Genomic DNA, 19,487 nt, shown 5'->3' on the forward strand with positions numbered 1-19,487 from the left:
CGAAAAGAAAGGAAAAGGAAGGAAGGAAGGAAGGAAGGAAGGAAGAAAGGAAGGAAGAAAGGAAGAAAGGAAGGAAGGAAGGAAGGAAAGAAAGGAAAGAAAGGGAAGGAAGGAAAGGAAGGAAGGAAGGAAGGAAGGAAGGAAGGAAGGAAGGAAGGAAGGAAGGGAAGGAAAAGGAAAAAAGGAAAGAAAGAAAAAGAAAGAAAGAAAGAAAGAAAGAAAGAAAGAAAGAAAGAAAGAAAGAAAGAAAGAAAGAAAGAGAAAGAAAAAATCTCTCTGGTTCATTTTTCCTGTACAATACACTATCTCTTCCCGAATTTGTCTTTAGACACAGAAACCCCCTCCATTCCCATCTCAATCTACTAAAATGATTTCCTTTTTCAAAGAGCAGTTCAAGTATTAACTCTTCCATAAAGGTTCCCTGATAATCCATCTTCAGTGTTCCCTCCTTCAATTCAATTAACACCCCCCCCCCGCAAAAAAAAAGCATTGCTGCCTACTATGTGCTTGTAGCCAGATGATGAAAACACAAATTAAAAAGATTAGTCTCTACCTTCAAGAAGCTACATTTCTACTCAGTATATCCATGACCTGTACACAAATACATCTTAAACAAACAACAACAAAACCAAGAAGCAATAAGGGCCAATGAAGAGATCAAAAGGCTCTAGCAATATGTGAGGAATATCCACCTAACATCTGAAAATCTTTCACATAGTAAAGGGATTCTAGCTCTCTGTTTAACCCCAGAGAGCAGAACCAGGAAAGATGGGAAGTTCTCAAGAGTCACATGGAGGGAGGCTCACTGTCAGGATAAACTTCCTAAGCCTAAAAAGCAGAAAGTGATCAGGCTCCCTTTGCAAGGGGCAAAAGAAGTCCCCAGCCTGAAAACCTGCATGTAAAAGCTAAAGGACCACTTCTGTAAATGTCATTAAGATTCTTCTTATACAACAACAGGGCTGGATTGAGAAATGGAAGGGATCTTATGATGATGGCTGTATCTTATACAGTGACAAGGCCTCAGAGGATTTTGGCAACTTTGCTCACCTATGATATTTCCCTTCCCCCAATATCTTGGGTCAGTGTTTCATCAGAATTGTGGACATACCAGGCTCGAACTTGGGTGCCAATGGTAAGGGAACAGATCTCCTCTTGCCCCAACCATTAATCCTTAAACTCCTTTAGGAAAGAAGCCACCTTTTTTTGTTTGTTTGTTTTTGTTTTTGTTTTTTTTAAATCTTTCTATTTCTATCCTCTAGCCTGTAGCCAGTTCATAGCAGGCACTTTAGTATGCTGAATTGGGATTACCCGGTGTGATTTAGGACATGGCAACGACCATTTCCAGCTTCTCAACCTAGCTCTGAATGGCAACAGGGAGCCTGCATATTCCTAAATGCACCAGAATAACTGAATCTTTCAGTGAGCAATAAAACACTATTTCACATAGTTTTTCCCTTAGCCAAGAACGTCAGGCAGGCATCTTGTAAAGAAGAGGCCTGATCTGGGAGTCGGAGGAGATGGGTTTTAAATGTCGGCCCTCCCCAAACCACCTGATCTGGGATGAGACTGTAATATAACTTGTGACCTTTTGGGGTCTCAGTTTCCCTGCCTGTAAAATGAGAGGACTGAACCAGACAATTTCTAAGAGAGAAGTCTAAAGTGTCCCCAAAACAAGAAATTGGAATTGTTCTCACAAGGTTTGGAGACTGTCCTTGCTTCTAAACAAACACCATCTCCCAGGCAGAGGCTCATGATTGGGGTAGAGGGTGGGGGGTGAGGGGAAGAGAAGAGGAAGCCAGAAGGGTATCCCATCCTCCTGAAACTGCCACCTCCTTCAGAACACCCCAGTGCCCGAGGGTGAGTTTAGGTCCTCGGGCAGGAAGCCAGCCCGCCAGCTCTCTTCTCCTCTCTTCTCCTCTCTCCTCCTCCCCTCACCCCCACCCCCGGCACTTCCCACTGGCAAAATGAGTTGCAACCAGAACCTGTTGGGGCGGTTTGGGCATTGAGCTGTCACCTCCTCCCCCTCCTCCTATTACTCTGACACTCGCTGCTCTCCAGAGAAGGAGGCCAGGATTTGGCAAAGGGGACACAAAGTGGAAAGGCCGAGCAGGTAGAGTGAGAAACAGCACACCTGCACGGCCGGGCTAGAACTGGGTTAGACTGGTACAAGTAAAGCTGGCCAGATTCCCAAGACGGGAGCCCCGGGAGCCCTCCTTGCACCTCCATATCAACCTAGAATAGCAACTTCAAAACCAAAGCACCTCCTTCCCTGGCAGAGAAGCAGAGTGGGGGAAGTAACCTTACAAACCGAAAGAAGCCTTCTTAGCCTCCAGCATCCGTCAGGTCCCTATCCAACTCCTCTCACCCCCACCCCCATCCGCAACATTCTCCTCAAAACCTAAGGAAGCCGTAGCCCTGCGCAAACCAGCCTCAGACAGGGGTTCTCATTCGAACGCCTCACCTCCATTAAGGAAAGCGAAGAGAGAGGTGGGGGAAAGGGTTTGTGTGTTCATTCTGTCTTGAGTGGGCCCGATGGTGCGGTAGAAGGGTGGGAGGAGGAGGGAGCGGGGCGGCAGAGAACGCGGTTCGTTCCCAGCAGGGGCAAACTACATGGGCTCCCACTTTAAGCCCTGCTCGCCCCCCTCCTCTCCACTCCACACACGAGTCTGCCCCCTGTCTGTCCCTCCCCCACCTTCCTTCCCTCCCTCCTCTCCCCGCCCTATCCTCGCCTGCGCTGGGAGCCCGCCACTCGGTCCTCCCTGGGGACTCTGCCCTGGGCCGGACTCAGCTCCCGCCTCTCCCAGGCCCCCAGCCCGGTTGGGCCCCCAACCACGGTGCGATCACTGTCCCGCGCAGGGAAAGTTAAGGCAACTTCATAGGGGGAGGAGACGGGAGGGGAAGCGGGAAGGGAGCTCAGGCCCTGGGCCTCCCTCCTTGCCACCTTCCCAGCCCAGCTTCCTCCCTGCCCCTGGCCCTGGCCTCCAGGGGGCAAACCCCTATCCCTAGCTGTCAGTTGCACGAGGATCAGACTCGTCCCAGACCCGGGTTGGGGGAGGAGGGAGACGAAGGGGCACAGAGTCTCAGGCCCAGCAAACCCCGAACTTTCCCCGCGGGGCGTCCGGCAAGCGGGGTCCTCCCAGGAAGCTGCTCCTGCAGTCCAAAGCGGCGAACGGGCTATGCTCGGGCAGGCGAGCTGCGCGGCAGCCCGGGAGCAGTGGGCCGGACCGGGCCGAACCGGACCTCAGTGCCCAAAACAGAGCAGGGCAGTCGCACTGTTTCCGCCGCCGCGGCCGCAGCCGCTGCCTGCCTGCCGCCCCCCCAGGCTTTGTGCGAGGCCTGCCCTCCCTCTCTCCCTCCCGGGAGCCAGCCCGGCAGCTGTCCCCAGGCCAGGGTGGCTCGCCGGGAGCGCGGCGGGCGGGCAGGGCCGAGGACAGCCAGCCTCCCAGCCGCCCTCACCCCCCCCCCGTCCTGGCACAAAGGGGAGCCCCGCCCGGGGGCCCCCAGCGTGGGCAGGCACTGCCGCCGACCCTCTGGTCCTCTCCGCCGCCAAAAAATGCACTAGTCCAGGCGCAGGGGCCCGAGGCCGGAGGCTGGGGACAGCCTGGAGACTAACTCCTCCTCTCTCCCCGGGAAGGAAGGGCCTGTAGCGGCCAGGGAGGAAAGAGGGAAAACACTGCTCTGGAGCGAGCGCCACACCAGGCGAATTCCGGATTTATTTATTTTTATCCTGGGCACGGGGGCGGCGGGAGCGGGGGAACCGGGGAACCGGGGCTCGGGCTCGGGCTCGGGCGGGATCCGGGGCTACGGAGCGGGAGGGAAGAGAGACAGCCCAGGGACAGACAATACATGTAGCTGGAAAATCCGTCATTCCCCTCCGGGGCTCCGGGGAGCGGAGCCGAGGCAAGGCTAGGCGAGGAGAGCCTTCGGGCGGGGAGGAGGAAGAGGAGGAGGGTGGGCGCCCCTCGCCGCGCGCCCCGCGCCCCTGCGCCCGCGCCGACCCCGCAGCCTCGGCCCGCCGTCCCCAGCTTCCCCGAGGCCCGGCCCGGCCGGGCGCGCTTACCTGCCGTGGAACCAGTCTTTACAGGCGTCGCACTCGATCATGAAGCGGGTAACGTCGTAGGGCAGCCGGCAGATGCAATAGACAGGCACCGTCGCCATGTTAGCTGCCGCTGTTCCTGCAGCCGCCGCCGCCGCCGCCGCCGCTCCTCGCTCCTCCGACAGCCGCCGCCGCCGCCGCTAGTCCTCCTCCTTCTTCTCCTCCTCCTCCTCCTTCTCCTCCACCTCCTTCTTCTCTTCCACCTCCCGCGCCGGCTCCCGTTGGCAAAAACCACAGCCCCAGTATCCAGGCAGCGGCGGGCCAGGGGCCGGGGCCGGGGCCGGGGCTGCCCCCGCTGCTGCAGCCGCCGCTGCCGCCGGTCAGGCCGGCTGCTCCTGCCGCCGCTGCCGCCGCCGCTTCTCCTCCTCCTCCTTCTTCTCCTCCTCCTCCTTCTCCTCCTACTCCTCCTTCTCCTCCTACTCCTCCTCTTCGCCTCTGAAAGGGGGGAGGGCAAAGGGAAAAAATCCACAAACAGGCTCCCCCCTCCCGTGCACACGCCAGCCCCCGGCGGCGGCGGAGGGGGCTGTGTCTATACAATGCGAGGAGGATCCGAGGGAATCAGGGAATCGATCCGTGCGGCGGCTTCCGCGAGGAGTCCATGCCCAGATTTTGTCAAATTGTCGCGGCCGGAGCCCTCCCCCCGAGCCCGCGCGGGCACCAGGGGGTGGGGGGGAGCGTGGGGTCCGGGCTGCAGGAGGGCTGGCGGCGTGTGGGTACACAAAAGGAAAAAATGGATCTGCAGCGCGCGGGCAGAGGTGGGCGGCTGGGCTGCAAAGTTTTCCCGGCCCGGGTGCCGGGGCCGGGGGTGCAGATAGGGGCCCCGGCGACGCGGCACGGTGCAAGGCCGGCGCCTGCGGTCCGTCCGCTCGGGTTCCGCGGAGCGCGGCTGTCACGCCGAGAGTGAGCTGGCGGGCGGGCGGGCGGAGGAGCGAGGAAAGGAAGGAGCGGAGCCCGGAGCCCTCGCCTCCCAACCCCACCGAAGGGAGCCCCCTTCGGCCGCCGCCGCTCAGTTCCTTACGTCAGCTTGCAACATTGTAGCGTTTCCTCTGTAGAGGCTGGACGCGCCGGGTCCGGGAGAGGAGGGGAGGGGGGGGAGGCAGATGGAAACTCCCAGGGGGCGACCCCCTCCACAGCTCCGCGCAAGCCCCTTGGGAGGGCCCGGCAAGGGTCAGATCCCGCGGGGCCCTGTCTGCCTTTGGTTATCTCTGCTTGTTATCTGTCAGCTCCTCTCTTTCCTTCCCCACCTCTCTGTTTTCGGAACTGGAGCTGCTCCTCTCCCTACCAAAAGGGGGTTGGGGGAGGAAAGAGAAAGGGAGAGAGAGGAAAAGAGGGAAGAAGGGAGGGAGCGAGTGAGTGGCGGGAAGCTAAGAAACCTAGGCGGGCAGCAGCCTCGGAGTAACGCGGGAGAGGAGAAAGACAGACCCCCCAAACCGCAGGAAGAGAACCAGTCTTTCGGAAGACAGAAAAGTACTTCGTCCCAACTTTTTTTTTTTTTTTTTTTTAATGGTTTGGCTTTTCTAGAAGACAGCGAAAAGAGGGCAGAGTTGGGGAAATTCTTCCTCTTCACCCCTAGCCTTGCCTTCTTCCCCCCCCCCCCCCCCTGCCCCATCACTACCCCTTACCTCCTCCCCCACAAGAAATGTTTTCCTTTTAGATTCAAGTTAAACTTTCTTTACATCTAGCTCTATTCCCTGTTCCCGAGAAAGTAAGTGACCACCCCCGCCAGAGGGACCTGGAAAGAGTGGCCCGGCACAGCCACAGCACACACACACACAGAGACCCCAGACAGCATGATCCTGCATGCCCCGGCTGTATTAACTGCATGAACCCATTCTCTCTCCTGGATTTCAATGCATCAGCAAGCATTTATTAAGTGCTTGCTATGCTCCAGACACTGTGCTGGACGCTGGAGTTACAAAGAATGAGCAGAACAGTCTCCCCCCACGAGAAACTCACAAATAAATGATAGGCAATATACGTAAATCAGAACTTCACAAAATAGATACCGAAAGAGACAACCCAGGATTAATTCTGATTTCACTACTTACTAATTGTGTGATGGAGAAGCCACCTAACTGCTCTGGGCTTCCATTTCCTCCTTCACAGACTAAGAGATTGAACTAAATGACCTCAAAGGTCTTTAACAGTCCTCGGGTCTATAAGCTGGAGTCTACTCAGAGGGCTCGGTCTCTATCTTCCCAGGAATCTCATTACCTCTCAGAATCCTAGGCTTCCAAGCTCAAGTTAAATGTCATCTCCTCCTCCAACTTCTTCCTCCTTCCAGAATTCCCTTCCTCCTCCAGTTATCTTTTATTTACTTATCCGGACAAGTCCAGAATGAAGCCTCTCTCAAAGGAGGAATCATATTGAGTTTTATCATTGTGTCACCAAAGAAGACCCAGTCCTGTGCCTTCTATTTAGCAGGCCTTGTTTATTGTGATCCGGTCAATTTATCCCCAGACTGGCCTGTGGTTGCCTTCTATGGCCAGGTTTCTTCCTTAGAAAAACTCACCATCTACTCAATTCAACAAACATTTATTATTCTTTTCAATTCAACTTAAACCTAAGAAGAGTTGGACCTGAAGGGCTTCAGTTGCCAGTCCTGAATCTCAGGTCATTAAATAGGGAATAGTAAAATAGTGGAAGGCAACTGCAACCTAATTGCATTTTTGATACCACTCTCTTATAATGACACTTTCCCCTGTTATTTGCAGAAGTGGGAGACTATGGGTGAGGAACACTGCAGAAACTTTTTCCATGTATTAATTTTTTTCTTGAATAATTTTTTCTTTATTATGAAATGGCTCTCTGGGAGAAATTGAGGAAAGAATACATTGGGAAATGTAGGTGATGTTTTAAAGAGATCAATCAATAAAATATATTTTTTAAAATATAAAAAGTAAAATAACAAAAGATTCTCTTGTAATCTGAGGGAGGTTCCATGGTACCTTGAGAAGAGCGAAGGATTTCATGGTGGAATACCTAGGAATAGAATCCTACCTCCACTTCTTTTTGCCTTTGTAATTTGGAGTAAATCATCACCTTCCTGTGTCCAAGGTTCCTGATCTGAAAAATTAGACTGAAATCTCTAAGGTCCCTATCAGCTCTAAACCTGTATTCATATGAAGTGAAGGTGAACAGAATAGAGTCAGGAAAATCTGTCTTGTTTATTTACTAATTAGGTGACTCTGAGTAGGCCAGTTTTCTCATCTGAAAAATTGAGGGGTTAAACTGCATAACATCTAAATTCCCTTCCATATTTTTAACCATAATCCTTTACAGCTTTCAGCCTATTAGCTTGGATTAGTCTTCTATTACTATTACTACATAATAAAATTTAGTTTTGTTTTCACATTAGCTCATTTGTCAACAGATCTTTTGAAACTACCTTCCTGTTTCCAGATTCAGAGTGATTCAAAATGAATGGAATGACTTGTCCAAGATCACACTGAAAGACTTCAAATCCAGAAATCTACCCACAGCAACAAATCCCCTTTTTCAGGAAAGGTTGAAGGTTAAAAGAAATACCAGGGAAAGTTTTCATGTAAATAAAGGCCTGAGAAAGGAAGTCTTCTGAAGACAACTTTGTTTCAAGTGATTTGGTTATTGTTGGAGGCGGTGGGTGGAGCTTAGCACAAATTTAGTTCTGAATCTGGAAGGAGAGAAAACCTAATTCCAATCCAAGCACTGCTTCTTACTAAACATTGACATTAGACAAATTGCTGCTTTTTTCCTGCTTCTCAAATTTCCTCACCTGTAAAGTTGGGAAGTGGACAAGAATAAGTGATCTCTATATTTTCTTCCAGCTCTTTCTGATAATTCTGATAATCCTAACCCTCAGGATTTGGAAATCCTGGCGCTAGTTATTTTCCTTTAGAAGATCAATGAATTGTATTTGAGGGGGGAAAAATGTCATTTAAAAAAACGGGGGGGGGGGGGGGAAGGAAGCAGTGAATCACAGATCTGAAGGTGGAAGATCATTAATCCCAAATCCCTCAGTTTCCAGATAAGGAAACTAAAGTCTAGAGAAAGGAAGTCATTTGCCCACGGTCACCAAAGTGGTAAATGGCAAAACTAGGATTTGAATACAGTACCCTGAATGCGAATCTAGCTCTCTTTTCACAACACTACATTTTCTTCCTATAAGTATGCTAAACAGTTCTCAGAATGTGGAAAGTGGAGTCAGGAAGGTTTCAGGGCTCTAACATTAACTACTTTACAGAGCAAGTTTACAGAGGAGCTGATCTTCCTGTTTAGTCATTTTCAGTTGTGATTGTGTCTTTGTGACCCCATTTGGGGGTTTCTTGGCAGAGACATTGCAATGGTTTCCCCTTTCTTCCTTCTGCTCATTTTACAGATGAGGAAATTGAGGCAAACAGGGTTAAGTGACTTACCCAGCGTCACACTACTAGTAAATATCTGAGGTAGGAAATCCAGGTCTGATAGTTCCCTGAAGGTTTCAAATATCTAATTTATCTTTATAACAACACTGGGAAGAAGATATTGATATTCTCATTTTACAAATGAGAAAACTGAGGGAAAGACATGGGGTGCCTTACCCAAGGTCATACAAGTAATAAGTCTCTGAGGCAGATTTGAACTCAGAACTCTGGCTCCAAGACCAAAAAAGTTCTATTGCACCACCTAGCTATCTTGGACAAGTCATTTGGCCTTGGGCCACAGATTTTGTAACAAGGGAATGGACTAGATACTCTAAATTCTCTCCCAGCTCTAAATCCTATGATCCTTAATTAAACCTTTTACAAACCCCACAGAATCACCAAACTAACTTCTGTTAAATTTCCCTTTTTTTTATCTAAGATAGAGAAGAGAGAGAAAAATGCAGTAAGTTTTCCCCTTGCTCCCTAAAATGTCACTTCCATTAACATGTATATATTATATGTTTGTGGGCAAGCCACTGATGGGACTTCAGAATAGACATGTTCATTGGGAATAGCAGTTCCTTTAAAAACACAAAGCCTGGATTAGGACTCAATTAGCTCAGAGTGGGAAACCTTTGTTTGTGACTTGAAGTTTACTTGGGGGAGACTTTTGATTAAGTTAAGCCTAATAAACAGGGAACATTTCTGATACTATATAGAAAAAAAGTAAAATATATCCTGCCTTCAGGCATCTTGTATTCTATTGAGGAGGAGAGGAAAGGAACACAAGTGACTCTATACAAAGATATGAAAAAAATAAATACAAAGTAATTTGAGAAGGGAAAGCAATAACGGAGTAATTAGGGGGAAAAGAGTGATAATTGAGTTGAGCCTTGAAAGGAACTGAGGGTTCTATCAGATCCAAATAAGGAGAAAAAGTACACCAGGTATGGGGAATAGTATGCACAAAAGCATAGAGACAGGATACAGCTCCCCTTCCCGGGTGGGCCAGTTGAGCCAGAACAGAGTGTACATGAGGGAGAGTAACGCATAATTAGCTAAGAAATATAAATTGGATCTGAGTTACCACCTCACACTTATCAGATTGACTAATATGACAAAAAAGGAAAATGACAAATGTTGGAGAGGATGTGGGAAAATTGGGACACAAAAGCACTGTTAGTGGAGCTGTAAAATAATCCAATTATAATAGAGAATAATTTAGAATCATGCCAGAAAGGCTAAAAAACCGAGCATATCCTTTGACTCATCAATACCATTACTATGTCTGTATCCCAAAGAGATTTTTTTAAAAAGAGGCAAAGACCTATATATATATAAAAATGTATTTATAGCAGCTCCTTTTTAGTGGCAAAGAATTGGAAATAGAGGGGATGCCATTAATTAGGAAATAGCTGAACAAGATGTGGCATATGATTTGTGATGGAATACTATTGTGTTAGAAAGGAAGAGCAGGCTGCTTTCAGAAAAACCTGGACTTAACATGAAATGATGCAAAATGAAATGAGCAGGATCAGGAAAACAACTGTACAAAGTAACAACAATATTGTACAATGATCAACTGGGAGCGATTTAGCTATTTTCAACAATAATTTAATTATTAATTAATAATTAAAGTAATAATTTAATTATTAATTAATAATTAAATTAATAATTTAACAATCTGAAGGATTTATGATGGAAATTTTTATGTACCTGCAGAGAAAGAACTGGTGCAGTCTGAATGCAGATTGAAGCATACTTTTTAAACTTTATTTTTCTTGGAATTTTGTTTTGAAAGAAAAGGCAAGAGGGAGTCTGTTTTTGTTGTTGTAATATGTTGTTGTTGAGCCATATTCAACTCTCTGACCACATTTAAAGCTTTCTTACTGAAATGTTTACCATTTCCTTCTCCCGATGATTTTACAAATGAAGAAATGAAGGAAAACAGGTTTAAGGGATCTGCCCTGCATAATACAGCTGGTAATGATCTGAAGCAAGATTTGAACTCAGGATTTCAGACCCAGCACTCTATCCATCACACCACCTAACCACCTATTTGTAACATGATTAATATTAAAATGTTTACATGACTGAATATGTATAATATATATCAAATTATTTGTCTTCCTCAAGAGGGAAAAGGAGGGAGAGAATTTGGAATTCAAAATTTAAAAAAAAAGAATGTTAAAATTGTTTTTAACATGTCATTTAGAAAAAATAAATTTAAATAATAAAAAATGTTAGAGCCTAGTATTGATAGACTTTCAATCTTTAAATGCCAAAAAGAGGAATCTGTATTTTATCTATTCAATTAATTAACATGCAATTACTGAGTGCTTACTATCTGCCAGTCACTGTGCTAGGCTATGAAGATATCCACATAGACATCCCTCAAAAAAGTCCCTGTCCTAATGGAGGTTATACTTTATAAGGAGAAGATATAAATGTATGAAGAAATATAAAATACATACAAATAGAGATACAAGAACCCTTAGAGGAAAATCGTTTGGAAGAAAGTGACATTCATGATGAGATTTAAAGGAAACCAGGGATTCTAGGAGTCGGAGAGAAAGAGGAAATGCATTACAGACATGTATAAAGGAGAAAGGAGAGTTGTGTGTTCAGAATAAGTAGGTCAGGGTGGCTGAAGCATGGAATAAATGGGTAGGTAGGAGCAGAACCAAAAGAGAACAGTCGCATAAGAACCTAGAGAGGAGAAACTATCTCCTCCAAAAAGGTGATTGACAGTATCATAGACTGCAAGGAATCCAAGAAAAATGAGGATTAAATAAAGGCAGGGATAGCTAGCTGACTCCCTTGGAGACAGAAGGGGAGTTCAAATTCAGACACTTATTAGCTGTGACTGATTAGCTGTGTGGGCAAGTTACTTAACCCCTATAGCCTCCCCCCTCCCCCCCAAAAAAAAAGAAAGAAAAAGGGGAAAAAAAAGAAAAGGCCAACATTTGATGATTAAGAAAGCAACGGTGTATATTCATAACTACATGAGTGGCCATACAGTTAGCTAAATTGCAAACTATTTAAGGATACAGGCCTACTTTTTAATCCTTTCTAAGGGCCTTTTAGTAGCTGCTTATTAACTATTTGTTGCATTATATCATGCTGTACTCTACTGTATCGTTTTGTTTTGCATTATGGAAATAATGCCAGTAGGAGGTAAGAAAAGTTTATATCATGGAGTCAGGAAGACATGAGTTCAAATCCTGCCTCAGGTTTTTACTAGCTCTGTAACTTAGGGTTTACTGCCATTCTCCAATAGTCAAAGGGTATGAACAGACAATTTTCAGATGAAGAAATTGCAACTTTCTACTCATATGAAAAGATGCTCCAAATCATTATTGATCAGAGAAATACAAATTAAGACAACTCTGAGATACCACTACACACCTGTCAGATTGGCTAGAATAACAGAGAAAGACAATGCGGAATGTTGGAAAGGATGTGGGAAAACGGGGACACTGATACATTGTTGGTGGAATTGTGACTACATCCAGCCATTCTGGAGAGCAATTTGGAACTATGCTCAAAAAGTTGTCAAACTGTGCATACCTTTGATCCAGCAGTGATACTACTGGGCTTATATCCCAAAGAGATACTAAAGAAGGGAAAGGGACCCACATGTGCAAAACTGTTTGTGGCAGCTCTGTTTGTAGTGGCTAGAAACTGGAAATTGAATCGATGCCCATCAATTGGAGAATGGCTGAATAAGTTGTGGTATGTGAATGTTATGGAATATTATTGTTCTGTAAGAAATGACCAGCAGGATGATTTCAGAAAGGCCTGGAGAGACTTACACGAACTGATGCTGAGTGAAATGAGCGGGACCAGGAGATCATTATATACTTCAATAACAATACTATATGATGATCAATTCTTTTTTTTTTCTTTTTTTAATAAGATTTTTATTTTTATTTTTTTTTTATTTAATAGCCTTTATTTACAGGATATATGCATGGGTAACTTTACAGCATTAACAATTGCCAACCTCTTGTTCCAATTTTTCACCTTCTTTCCCCCACCCTCCCTAGATGGCAGGATGATCAGTAGATGTTAAATACATTAAAATATAAATTAGATACAAAAGTTATACATGACAAATGTTATTTTTGTTGTACAAAGAATCAGACTCTGAAATATTGTAATTGTTTGGAGGAAATCAAAATGCATGTGTGATAAATATAGGGATTGGGAATTCAATGTAATGGTTTTTAGTCATCTCCCAGAGTTCTTTTTCTGGGCATAGCTGGTTCAGTTCATTACTGCTCCATTGGAAATGATTTGGTTGATCTTGTTGCTGAGGATGGCCTGGTCCATCATATGATGATCAATTCTAATGGACGTGGCCATCCTCGGCAATGAGATCAACCAAATAAGTTCCAATAGAGCAGTAATGAATAGAACCAGCTACAAGTGAAAAACTAAATGAGGAACCACACATAGATTTCCAACCTCTGTTTTTGTTCCCTGCATTTTTGATTTCCTTCAGGTTAATTTTACCTATTTCAAACCCATTCTTCCAGCAAAAAACTGTAGGAATGTTACATATTGTATTTAACTTATACTTTAACATGAATTGGTCTACCTGACATCTGGGGGAGGGGATGGGGAGAAGGAGGGGAAAAGTTGGAACAGAAGGTTTTGCAAGGGTCAGTGCTGAAAAATTACCCATGCATATATCTTATAAATAAAAAGCTATAATAATAAAAACAAATAAATAGTAAATGTCTTCAAAGATGAAAAAAAAGGAAAAAATCTTGGCTAGTTCTTTATAAAAGTGAAAGAGAGAAGATTTAGGGGAAATTTTCAATTAAATGATGTAAAAAATGTCAGTTAAAGATTTAAAAAAAAAAAACCACAAAAACTTAGGGCTTACTTACCCCATCATCCTTCAGTTTCTCCTCACCTATAAAATGGTGATAATTATAGCATTTACGTCATGAAGTTGTTTTGAATATCAAATGAGATTAACATAGGTACAGCATTTGAACTGCTCTAAAAATGTTGACTATTATAATTGTGATGATGTGTCAGGCATTGGGTTAAGTGCTTAAGATAAAAAAACAAACAAACAAGAAATTAAGGGAAGTGGGGAGTGGAAGGAAAGTCACAGGGGTAGCTAGTAAATTTATAGCACTGTCTGTAGTAGGCCTGAAAATGTCTAGAAGGCCTCAAGCTCTGCAGGATAAAGCAAAAGTAGACTATCAGCAAAGGAATTCATGGTGTTAAGTTCATTAGAAGGTGATATTCCAAGAAAAGTGGAAAGAAAAAAAGAGATTTGAACTATCTAGCCCAAACATATAAACATATATAAACAGTATTCTTTAGTACATAGATATATGTGCATGATATATAGCTATGTGTATGATATGATATTTTTAATAACACTAGCTAACATTTACATAGCACTACTATGTGCCAGGCACAGCATCAAATACTTTACAGATAGCTCATTTGATTCACGCAACAACCCCTAAGGTAGGTGCTATTGTTATCCTCATTTTGAAGTTGAAAACAGAATGTCTTGCTCAAGATTGTACACCTAAGTATCTGAGACTGAATTTGAACTCAGGTTCCCTCATTCCAAATTCAGCAATCTATTCACTGTGCCATCTAGTTCCTATATTTTATATGTATGTCTATCTCCATACACATTTTGATATGTATATATGTATATTTATAATAATCTTTTACAGCAATTATCCCATTTTAATATAGGGACAATATAATGATTACAAAAGTCCATGTAGTTCTCTTCTCTTTAGTCTTAGAATATTATTTTTTTCATATCAATTCTGTTTTAAATTTAATTTTCATCCACCTAATAAAAATATATATATTTTTCCCTCACACCATCATTGAAAAGAAAGAAAAAGAAGAGAAATCATTATAACCAATCTGATAGTCAAGCAAAACAAATTCTATATTGGCCATATTAAAATATATGTTTTATTCTCTACTCTGAGGCCATCACCTTTCAGCCATGAGGTAAGTTGATGTTTTATCATTGGTCCTCTGAATTGTGTTGATCATTGTATAGATTAAAAGTCTTAAGTCTTTCAAAGTTGCTATTGTATAAATTATTCTCTTGGTTATAATCTCTTTACTTGACAGCAGTTCATTCAAGTGTTCCTAGATTTCTCTGAAACCCTATCCTTCATCTTATGAGAAAGACAGACACACAGACAGATAGAGACAGCTACAGAGACAGAGAGGAAAGAAGGAGAGAGGGGAGGAAGGAGGGAAGGTAGGAAGGAAGGAATGAAAGAGAAGGAAGGAGGGAAGGAAGGAAGGAGAGAAAGACAGAGAGAGAACAAAAGAAAGAAAGAAAAAAGAAAGAAAAGAAGGAAGAAAAGAGAAAGAAAGAAAGAAAGAAAGAGAGAGAGAGAAAGAAAGAAAAAAAGAAAGAAAGAAAGAAAGAAAGAAAGAAAGAAAGAAAGAAAGAAAGAAAGAAAGAAAGAAAGAAAGAAAGAAAGAAAGAAAGAAAGAAAAACATCAGGGAAGTTGGAATTAAAGTGTCTTTCGGGGTGACTGTCTTTAGCTGGAGTCTTCTGCTCCAAGATGACTGTGGACTCCTCAATTCCTTTTTCTTCTTAGTCTCTCTTTGCCTCTCAGAAGTATGTTGGTTATATCCCAAAGAGATCTTAAAGGAGGGAAAGGGATCCACATGTGCAAAAATGTTTGTAGCAGCCCTTTTTGTAGTGGCCAGAAACTAGAAAATGAGTGGATGCCCATAAATTGGAGAATGGCTGAGTAAGTTATGGTATATGAATGTTAAAGAATATTATTCTGTAAGAAATGACCAACAGAATGATTTCAGAAAGGCCTGGAGAGATTTACATGAACTGATGCTGAGTGAAATGAGCAGGACCAGGAGATCATTATATACTTCTACAACAAGACTATACGATGATCAATTATGACAGACGTGATTCTCTTCAACGATGAGGTGATTCAAACCAGTGATGAAGAGAGCCATTTATATCCGGAGAGAAAACTTTGGGAACAGAGTGTGGAGCACAATGTGGCATTCTCCCTCTCTGTGTTGTTGTTTGCTTGCATTTTGTTTTCTTTCTCAGTTTTTTCTTCCTTCTTGATCCAATTTTTCTTGTGCAGCAAAATAACTGTATAAATATGCGTATATATATATATATATATATATATTGAATTTAACATATATATTAACATATTTAACATGTATTGGACTACCTGGTATCTAGGGGAGGGGATGGGGGGAAGGAAGAGATAATTTGGAACAGAAGATTTTGCAAGGGTCAATGTTGAAAAATTATCCATGCATATGTTTTGTAAATAAAAAGCTTTAATAAAATTTTAAAAAGACAAAAAAAAAAAAAGCGTGTTGGATTGCCTTGCTTGCTCCAGTACGAATAGTGTTAGGGCCAGAAACTGTTTCCTGGAGCTTCCCTTACCAATAGGTACATCAGCAGCTGTGTTGCCTAGATCCAAAATAGATTCTGGAGCCTGGAAAGCTCTACCATGCAATGGTTCCATTACCACTGTGAGGAGCACATAGGGTCTCCTGAAAGTTTGCAATTCTTAGCTCAAATCCTGAAATTCTTGAGGAACACAGAGAATACCCAGAGGATGTAGTAGTAAGGTGTCATATAAGACTGGGTAGGATCATACAATACCAGAACACTCCTGGCCCTAACATAAAACCCCAATTTTGAAAGTAAAGGTGGGAAAAGGAGGAGGAGGAGAAGGAAAAATTATTATATATTTAGAAGAAAATAACTCTAAAACACCTACAAGCCAAGTCCTGACCCTTCCCTTCCCCCCAAAAAAGAGGTTGGCCACAAAATCAATTAGAATTCCTAAAAGAAATTAAGCAATAGGTTTGGTTATTTTTTTATTATAATAACTTTTTATTGGCAGAACCCATGCCAGGATAATTTTTCACAACATTATCCCTTGCACTCATTTTGTTCCGATTTTTCCCCTCTCTCCCTCCACCCCCTCCCCTAGATGGCAAGCAGTCCTATATATGTTGAATATGGCACAGTGTATCCTAGATAAAATATATGTGTGCAGAGCCGAACAGTTCTCTTGTTGCACAGGAAGAATTGGATTCAGAAGGTAAAAATAACCCGGGAAGAAAAACAAAAAATGCAAACAGTTTACATTCATTTCCCAGTGTTCTTTCTTTGGGCGTAGCTGCTTCTGTCCATCACTAATCAATTGAAACTGAGTTAGATCTTCTCTTTGTTGAAGAAATCCACTTCCATCAGAATACATCCTCATACAGTATCGTTGTTGAGGTATATAATGATCTCCTGGTTCTGCTCATTTCACTCAGCATCAGTTCATGTAAGTCTCACCAGTCCTCTCTGTATTCATCCTGCTGGTCATTTCTTACAGAACAATAATATTCCATAACATTCATATACCACAATTTACCCAACCGTTCTCCAATTGAAGGGCATCCATTCATTTTCCAGTTTCTAGCCACTACAAAGAGGGCTGCCACAAACATTTTGGCACCTACAGGTCCCTTTCCCTTCTTCAGTATCTCTTTGGGGTATAAGCCCAGTAGTAGCACTGCTGGGTCAAAGGGTATGCAGTTTGATAACCTTTTGGGCATAATTCCAGATTGCTCTCCAGAATGGTTGGATTCATTCACAACTCCACCAACAATGTATCAGTGTCCCAGTTTTCGTGCATCCCCTCCAACATTCATCATTATTTTTTTCCTGTCATTTTAGCCAATCTGACAGGTGTATAGTGGTATCTCAGAGTTGTCTTAATTTGCATTTCTCTGATCAATAATGATTTGGAACACTTTCATATGAGTGGAAATAGTTTCAATTTCATCATCTGAAAATTGTCTGTTCATATCCTTTGACCATTTGTCAATTGGAGAATGGCTTCGTTTCTTATAAATTAGAGTCAATTCTCTATATATTTTGGAAATGAGGCCTTTATCAGAAGCTTTAACTGTGAAGATGTTTTCCCAGTATGTTGCTTCCCTTCTAATCTTGTTTGCATTAGTTTTGTTTGTACAAAAGCTTTTTAATTTGATGTAACCAAAATTTTCTGTTTTGTGATCAATAATGGTCTCTAGTTCATCTTTGATCACAAATTTTTTCCTCCTCCACAAGTCTGAGAGATAAACTACCCTATGTTCCTCTAATTTATTTATAATCTCATTCTTTATGCCTAAATCATGGACCCATTTTGATCTTGGTATACGGTATACTAATTTCTGCCATACTAATTTCCAGTTATCCCAGCAGTTTTTGTCAAATAATGAATTCTTATCCCAAAAGTTAGCATCTTTGGGTTTGTCAAACACTAGATTACTATAGTTGACTATTCTGTCTTGTGAACCTAACCTGTTCCACTGATCAACTAATCTATTTCTTGGCCAATACCAAATGGTTTTGGTGACTGCTGCTTTATAATATAGTTTTAGATCAGGTACAGCTAGGCCTCCTTCATTTGATTTTTTTTTTCATTAATTCCCTTGAGATTCTCAACCTTTTATTATTCCATATGAATTTTGTTGTTATTTTTTCTAGATCATTAAAATATTTTCTTGGAAGTCTGATTGGTATAGCACTAAATAAATAGATTAGTTTAGGGAGTATTGTCATCTTTATTATTTTCACTCGGCCTATCCATAAGCAATAGATTTTTGAAGAGTTTGAAAATATTATAAATGAGATGAGAACACTAGAAGAAAAGAATTGGAAAAGAAATGAAAAGACTTCTCACTAATCATGGATATCATATTTCTTACTTTCAAATGAATGCTATAAACAAATAAACTTTAAAAAAAGAAATGAGAGTTACAGAGGAAAAAGTTGAAAAGAGAATAGCATAGTATGAAAGATGGAAAATATTACCCAGTAATAGAATTCTTGGAAATTAGAATGAACCAAGGATAAATTGATTTCATGGGATGACAAATATCAACACAAGTCAAAAATGTTTTTAAAATGAAATAAATTAAATTTCAGGTATCTTATGCCTAAAACAAGTGACCTAGAAAACAGATCAAAGAAAGATTATTAGAGAATCATTAAACTACTTGAAAATCAGTGCCAAAAAAAAGAGCCTGGATATTATATTTCAAGAAATTGTAAACAAAATATCAGTGCACATTAGAACAAGATGGCAAAGGGAAATACTGAAAGAAACAAACAGTTGTCCAGAAAGAAATGAAAACTCCCAGGAATTATTGTAGCCAAAATCCATAGAATTCAAATCAAAGATAAAATATAGTAAGAAGCCAGAGGAAAAAAGTTCAAGTTTAACTGTCAAGAGTTCAAGTGTCAAGTAGCCATTAGCATAAAAAATTAGAGAGAGCTTAGAATCAGGAATTTCAAAAGGCAAATAGAGATAGGCTTTCAAGCAAGAATAACTTAACTAGAAAAACTAAGTTAAATCCTCCAGGGAGAAGAATGAATAGTCAATGAAATAAAGGATTTTCTATACAAATCTGATGAAAAGACCAGAACTAAGTAGAAACTTTGAAATACAAACAAGGGAGTCAAGGGAACTATAAAAATTTAAATATAGATGAGCAATCAGAAAGAATTTTATAAGGATGGCCACATAGGTGGTCCAGTGATCTGAGTGCTGGGCCTGGAATCAAGAAGATTCCTCTATCTGAGTTCAAATCCAATCTCAGACACTTACTTATTAGTTGGGTGACCCTGGCCAAGTCACTTAACCCTGTTTCTTCATTTATAAAATGAGTTGGAGATGAAATAGCAAATCACTCCATTATTTTTGCCTAGAGTCCTATATTGTGTACCATCAATAGAGTCACCATATTTAATGCAAAAAATAAAATAAAAATAAACTATTAGATAATTTGATACAAAAAAAGAAAACCAAATTCACTATAAAAATCTTAATAATGGATAAAAAAGAAAAAAGAGATCTGAATCCATATAATCCAAATATATACTAATAAAAATAACCACTTAAATGAAATGAATTAATATTTACAAAACTATAAATAT

The 19,487-nt window shown here is 42.2% G+C and overlaps 1 protein-coding gene across 2 annotated transcripts in view; it reads right to left on the reverse strand.

The window, feature by feature from the left end:
• PHF2 (PHD finger protein 2) overlaps nt 1–4,257 on the reverse strand; it is a 190,624-nt gene extending 186,367 nt beyond the window's left edge. For both annotated transcript variants that reach the window (XR_004232575.1, XM_031956790.1), the window contains exon 1: nt 4,061–4,257. Coding sequence is in view for 1 of the 2 variants with exons in the window: in XM_031956790.1 (XP_031812650.1) it covers nt 4,061–4,158 (98 nt within the window). In the remaining variant the exon portion in view is untranslated. The remainder of the gene's footprint in view (nt 1–4,060) is intronic.
• Nucleotides 4,258–19,487: the final 15,230 nt, after the last annotated feature.

Source organism: Sarcophilus harrisii, chromosome 1, assembly GCF_902635505.1.
Source record: "Sarcophilus harrisii chromosome 1, mSarHar1.11, whole genome shotgun sequence".
NCBI classification, from domain to species: domain Eukaryota; kingdom Metazoa; phylum Chordata; class Mammalia; order Dasyuromorphia; family Dasyuridae; genus Sarcophilus; species Sarcophilus harrisii.